We start from the raw sequence: 6463 nt of genomic DNA, 5'->3' as shown, positions 1-6463 counted from the left end.
CTTCTGAAAGCTTGATATGCATATATGAAACTTGTGGAAAAAAATACGCATAATGAGACAGGGATGCTGGGTCTCAAGGCACTAGTTGGTGCACATCTGGAGTTTCTAGCATTCTAGAGGTAGTTACTTATTCCCAGGAGCCGCCGCCGGAGTGGGAATGGTAGCCCGGTATCCATGGTGAGCTTCCCTATCTCACCGTGCCAGGTGTGCATGTGTGTGTTATTTCTTGGAAAGGCTGTCCTCTGAGGGGGTGGGGAGGGAAGAAGGCAAGAGAGGAGAGAAGGGAAAAAACAGAAGGGAGGTAATTAGGCGCCACCTTGCCCAATGGAGCCTGCTCAGGCGTCTGAAATCAAGGATGGGGATTGGAAGGGCGCTGATGGAGTCTGATGATTCTCCCTGCCTGCCAACTCCACGCTTGTTTCTATGGGTACAAGACCAGGGGAAAGAAACCCTGGGGTCAGAAAAGAGGCATGGATCACAATACCAAGCAGGATGGGCCTTGCTACTTGCCTCTTCTGCAGTGTGATATTAGTCTTGAACTGACAACCTGAATTCATGCTGATTTTTTCCCCCAGTTTAGACATTGGAAGTGTTTCAAACTTCGTAGGCTGTTATTTAGAAAAAGCCTTCATGGGATAGCACTTTTTTTTTTTTTTTGAGACGGAGTCTTGCTCTTTCGCCCAGGCTGGAGTGCAGTGGCGCGATCTCAGCTCACTGCAAGCTCCGCCTCCTGGGTTCACGCCATTCTCCTGCCTCAGCCTCCCAAGTAGCTGGGACTACAGGCATCTGCCACCACAGCGGGCTAATTTTTTTTTTTTTGTATTTTTAGTAGAGACGGGGTTTCACTGTGTTAGCCAGGATGGTCTCGATCTCCTGACTTCGTGATCTGCCTGCCTCAGTCTCCCAAAGTGCTGGGATTACAGGTATGAGCCACCGCGCCCAGCCGGGATGGCATTTTAACTGGATAGCTGACTGGCTGATTTTATATTCCCACTTAATGTACAGAGAAATTGAGGCATTAGGAACCATATGGACCTGCCTTACTCTAAGAGGGAAATAGGAGCAGGCCTGGGAAGTTTTCCCAGGAAAGAGAGTTTGTTATAGCTTCATAGATTCATGGGATGCATGAATTTTTTTTTTTTCTTTTTTTTTGAGTTGCAAGATTGTGAGGTTGCAGATGCTCTGTGTAAAACAATGCCCCACAGGGAGGGAAGTGTGAGGTCCGGCCTGAGGCCACCCTTAAAAAGCGCTATAAACAGCAGCTGCTTCTATTGTGCGTGCCAAGTGCTGCCTATTAGTTTAGGTTTCCAAACTCCTTGTTTCTTTCTCTTGAACCAGATGTGACCAAGCAAGAGTTTGTCAATTCAGAGGTAGACCCCAGATGGTGGGAATCAAGGGAGAGAAGTGAGGGGCACACGGGCCTCTGGGGGCTGAGGCAGGAGACAGCTCTCTGCCTTTCTCAGGTACTCTGTTTTTCTGTCTTGGTGTCTGATCCGTCCGTCCTTCTCCTCCGGGTTTGGCAGCTGAGGCAGAGTGGGAAAGAGTGTCTGTGGTGTCTGATCTTCAAGCTCACACATGAGCACGTTGAGGGCTCAGGACACAATGGAGGGGGATAGATGATAGCAGAAGAGCACTCGGGAGCCCCATTAGGCACCCCGATGGAGGACAGGGAGGGGGCAAACAAAAGAGCCCCAGGCCGCTGGGCCACACAGAACCTGGATGATGAAACAGGAGGATGCAGGCAGAAAGACAGAGCCACCTCCCTCTGCTGCCCCTGGCGAGGGGTGCATTCGTTCCCTGGTGGGGGAGAGACGCCAACCCAGAGCCACGTTTTTTCTGATTCGTGGTAGGTGGCATTTTTATTTACCATTTATGAAACTGTGGGTTCAGATGTGTGTGTGTGTGTGTTTTGTTTTTTGTTTTTATTTTTGAGACAGAGTCTCTTGTCACTCAGGCTGGAGTGCAATGGCATGATCTCGGCTCACTGCAACCTCTGCCTCCCAGGTTCAAGCCATCCTCCTGCCTCAGCCTCCAAAGTAACTGGGATTACAGGTACCCACCACCATGCCTGGCTAAGTTTTGTATTTTTAGTAGAGATGGGGTTTTGCCATGTTGGCCAGGCTGGTCTCCAACTCCTGACCTCAGGTGATCCGCCTGCCTCAGCCTCCCAATGTGCTGGGATTACAGGCGTGAGCCACAGTGCCTGGCCCCAGTGTTCTTAATTAATCTCTTTTATTTCTTTTTCCCTCTTTCTTTCTTCTTCCAAGGTAGAGGACCTTTGGAGATGTGAATGAAAACAGCTGTCTGAACAAGTTGTACCCTAACTAGCGCGGCTGCGAGTCTGAAGCTTGAAATGGGCAAGTTGGTCAGCATGGGTGAAGCTATGCAGCCCAGGTGAAGGGACCCTCAAGCAGCAGCCTCTGCCTTTTTGTCCTCTCCTTTTCACGGAGATGACAAGAATCACCCCAGGACTTATCTTCTGAGGTGCTCAGCTGTGCTCTCAGAGCTGCTTTGGTCACTGCTATGGCAGGTGGAAGCAGGATGGGTGAAGTCATTCTGGAGAACAATGTAAATTATAGCCAAATTATATATTTGCATATGCCATGACCCAGCATCCCAATATATGCCAGAGAAACTCTTGCACAGATTCATGTGGAAATAAACATAGTAAAGATGTCCTACACATCTTTCTGGGTCCCAGGGAGTTGGAGGCAACTTAGGTACCCATCATTTGGGGAACAGAGAAAATGTGGTGGGAGCTTATGCTGGAATACCATGCAGCAGCTGAAGTAATGAATTAACACAATTCTTTAGCAAGACTGTTGAATGAACATGTAAGAAATAGGACAGTATCTGTAGCACGGTGTCATTTTAATAATGTTAACAGAAGCATACACATACAAACAATATTGTATTTTTACGTTTCCAGGCACAAATTTCTTATACATGACATTGGATGGAGAGAGAGGAAGGAGACATGTCATGGGGATCAAGGTTAGAGGGGAAAAATTCAAGTAAAATTAAAGAATAGAGGGGGTTTAAAATGCCCAGTTATGACAATTAACATGCCATGAACTGAAGAAACAACTCAGTTTTGCACTTAAATTCCTATGTATGGAAATGGAAATTCTCTTTGTCTCTTTCTCATCTATCTACATACCTATAACATACCATAGTTTCTGTGATAAAAAGTATCACAGAAATGCATAAATGCATATGATATCTCACCGTCAATAATCAACCATCAAATACTCTTTAAACCTATACTGTGAATGTAGTCCTGCGCTAGGTCTGATGGAACATGCAAGAGCATAGGGTATTGTCCTTGTTGTTACCATGCAGATTGGAATTTAAATATGAAACAAGAGCATGCAATTTTTTTTTTTTTTTTTTGAGACGGAGTCTTGCTCTGTCGCCCAGGCTGGAGTGCAGTGGCGCAATCTCGGCTCACTGCAAGCTCCGCCTCCCGGGTTCATGCCATTCTCCTGCCTCAGCCTTTCCGAGTAGCTGGGACTACAGGCGCCCGCCACCACGCCCGGCTAATTTTTTTGTATTTTTAGTAGAGACGGAGTTTCACCGTGGTCTCGATCTCCTGACCTCATGATCTGCCCGCCTCGGCCTCCCAGAGTGCTGGGATTACAAGCGTGAGCCACCGTGCCCGGCCAAGAGCATGCAATTTAAAATAGCATATAATGAATGCCCAAACTGTGTAAGACATACACAAAGAGGTGCATGAGAATTAAAAACAAAGATGGCTGGTGAGGACAGGAGTGGTCAGAGAAAACTCACTGGAGAAAGCAGCTCTGCACTGGGCGGTGAAGGATGATGGGATTGGCTTGGCAGAGGGAAGGGGAACGGAAGCCGCATAGAGACATAAATCGTGAAGCTACCAAGGGGACCACGAGTGCAGTAGCCAGACCCCAGCAGAAGGGGCCAGCTTGAGGTATGGGTGAAGCAGGGCGCAGTGCATACTTACCCTGTCGTCTGCGCAGCATTCAGCTTCTGGGAACCATGTGTGGCTGCCTCTAGCTCCTTTATCCCTCGGGCTTCTCGGAAGTCATTTGTACAGACGCTTTCAGGCCTCTCCTGCCCACTGCTCAGGGTGTGGGTACTGAGGGTGGGATTTGGGATTTGGCCAGGAGGAAGCATCTGCCACCACCGGCATCCCTTTTGCTTTCTTTTCTCTCTTTTGAGTACTCAGGGCTGCCTCCTAGCTTTGCCTAATTGTTCTGTCCACGGACCAATGAGAGCGGGTAACGTTTTAAAGTGACAATCCTACATTGATAATATTTTCTAGAAAGTTCTCCACACACCCGTGGACTAATCTTCCAGAGATCATTTAATTTAATTTCTTTATTTAGAGACAGGGTCTTGTTCTGTCGCCCAGGCTGGAGTGCAGTGGTGCGAACTGTGCTTACTGCAGCATCAAACTCTCGGGCCCAAGTGATTCTCCTACCTCAGTCCCCCAAGTCGCTGGGACCACAGGCCTGCCCCTGGCGAATTGTTATGTATTTTTTGTGGGATGGTGTCTCACTATGTTGCTTAGGCTGGTCTCAAACTCCTGGGGTCAAGTGACTTCCCACCTTGACCTCCCAAATTGCTGGGCTTATAGGTGTGACCCACTGTGCAAGGCCAGGTGCAGTGGCTCACGCCTGTAATCGCAGCACTTTGGGAGGCTGAGGCCAGTGGATCACCTGAGGTCGGGAGTTCGAGACCAGCCTGACCAACATGGTGAAACCCTGTCTCTACTAAAATACAAAAAATTAGCTTGGCGTGGTGGTGCGCGCCTGTAGTCCCAGCTACTAGGGAGGCTGAGGCAGGAGAATCGCTTGAACCCAGGAGGCAGAGGTTGCAGTGAGCTGACATTGCCCCACTGCACTCCAGCCTGGCCACAGAACAAGACTCTGTCTCAAAAAAAAAAAAATCAGGTTTATAACCTGTATGAGTTTAATCAATATTATTAACAATAACTACTATTGTTACATTTGTTAAGAAAACCAGGACTGGCATGGTGGTGCACACCTATAATCCCAGCACTTTGGGAGGCTGAGGTGGGCAGATCACTTGAGGCCAGGGGTTTGAGACCAGCCTGGGCAACATGGCAAAACCCCGTCTCTACAAAAAATACAAAAATTAGCTGAGTGTGGGGGCATGTGCCTGTAGTCCCAGCTACTTGGGAGGCTGAGGTGGGAGACTCACTTGAGCCTGGCCGGTTAAGGCTGCAGCGAGCTGTAGTCATGCCACTGCACTCCGGCCTGGATAATAGGACGAGACCCTATTTCAAAGAAAAAAAGAAAGAAAAGAAAAAAAAAACTAGTAGGCCAGGCATGGTGCTATGGATGTTCACAAAGGGGGTCCTAATGCATGTATTCTGAACAAACATGTATATTACATACGAGCCATGTTCACCTTGTGGTGGAGACAACAATGAAGTGATCACAATCAAGCTCTATACATCAAAAGGTGAAGCAGGGACACCAAGGCACTCAGTGTATAGCCTCTGTAAACCAGCCAGAACCAGTCCATGATCTGTGGTCTCTTATCAGGAGAAAGTTACTGAAATAAGGCTCTTGTCCAACCAAAGCTGTAGTTATGGCTGTGGAACAGGGGATGGGGGTTAGTTAGGCGGTGTCTGGTGGCTGGCGAGCTGCAGTTGTTTCAGTATTGCTTATCTCAGGGCCACTGCTTGTTTGGCTGCCAGAGAAAAAGAAAAACCCTGTAGCCCTTAGTACATAGTATACTCTTTAATTGTAGGGGTGCATGATTTAACCCTTGCCTAGCATGGCCTTAGGTTCTGTTTAGAATTCGGTATCTTACTGCCACAAAGAGTCTGTTCTGTCAGCCTTACGATCTCTGTTTTAACATTAATGCTTGTCAGTGGTTGTGTCTAAACCATAAAAGAAAGGGGATATAGGTGTTTGATGTCCTATCCCATCATGGCCAGGAACTCAGTTTTTAAGGTTTCTCTGGGATCCCCTTGGCCAAGAGGGGGTCATTTCGGTCAGTTGGCAGGGGTGGAGGTTGTTAGGATTTTATTTTTAGTTTAGTTTTTTTTTTTTTTTGAGACGGAGTCTCGCTCTGTCACCCAGGCTGGAGTGCAGTGGCGCAGTCTCGGCTCACTGCAAGCTCCGCCTCCCGGGTTCACGCCATTCTCCTGCCTCAGCCTCTCCGAGTAGCTGGGACTACAGGCGCCCGCCACCACGCCCGGCTAATTTTTTGTATTTTTAGTAGAGACGGGGTTTCACCGTGGTCTCGATCTCCTGACCTCGTGATCCGCCCGCCTCGGCCTCCCAAAGTGCTGGGATTACAAGCGTAAGCCACCGCGCCCAGCCTTATTTTTAGTTTTTATTGATTTTATGTTGACATATTTTGGATATATTGAATTAAATATATCCATGGATTTTTTTTTAGTCAGAGTTGGTTAGGTCAGCCCTTCCTATCCATGGATTCAGCATCCATGAGT

The 6463-nt window shown here is 48.0% G+C and overlaps 1 protein-coding gene across 1 annotated transcript; it reads right to left on the bottom strand.

Moving 5' to 3' along the window:
* Positions 1-2218: 2218 nt before the first annotated feature.
* Positions 2219-4189, bottom strand: LOC116813257 (uncharacterized). Its single transcript, XM_032759697.1, has 2 exons — positions 3977-4189; positions 2219-2556 (listed from the first exon to the last, which is right to left on the bottom strand). The coding sequence occupies exons 1-2, from the start codon at positions 4147-4149 to the stop codon at positions 2382-2384; spliced, it is 348 nt and encodes a 115-aa protein (XP_032615588.1). The 5' UTR covers positions 4150-4189; the 3' UTR covers positions 2219-2381.
* Positions 4190-6463: the final 2274 nt, after the last annotated feature.

Source organism: Hylobates moloch, unplaced genomic scaffold (assembly GCF_009828535.3).
Source record: "Hylobates moloch isolate HMO894 unplaced genomic scaffold, HMol_V3 SCAFFOLD_9, whole genome shotgun sequence".
Classification (NCBI taxonomy): Eukaryota; Metazoa; Chordata; class Mammalia; order Primates; family Hylobatidae; genus Hylobates; species Hylobates moloch.
This window is presented reverse-complemented; position numbering and strand designations above follow the sequence as displayed.

Excerpts from the sequence above, each read along its gene's own strand:
- LOC116813257 (XM_032759697.1), bottom strand. The coding sequence starts at position 4,149 with ATGCTTCCTCCTGGCCAAATCCCAAATCCCACCCTCAGTACCCACACC. Across the intron at positions 2,557-3,976 it reads AATGCTGCGCAGACGACAGG|AATGACTTCACCCATCCTGC; the intron begins GTAAGTATGCAC and ends ATTGTTCTCCAG.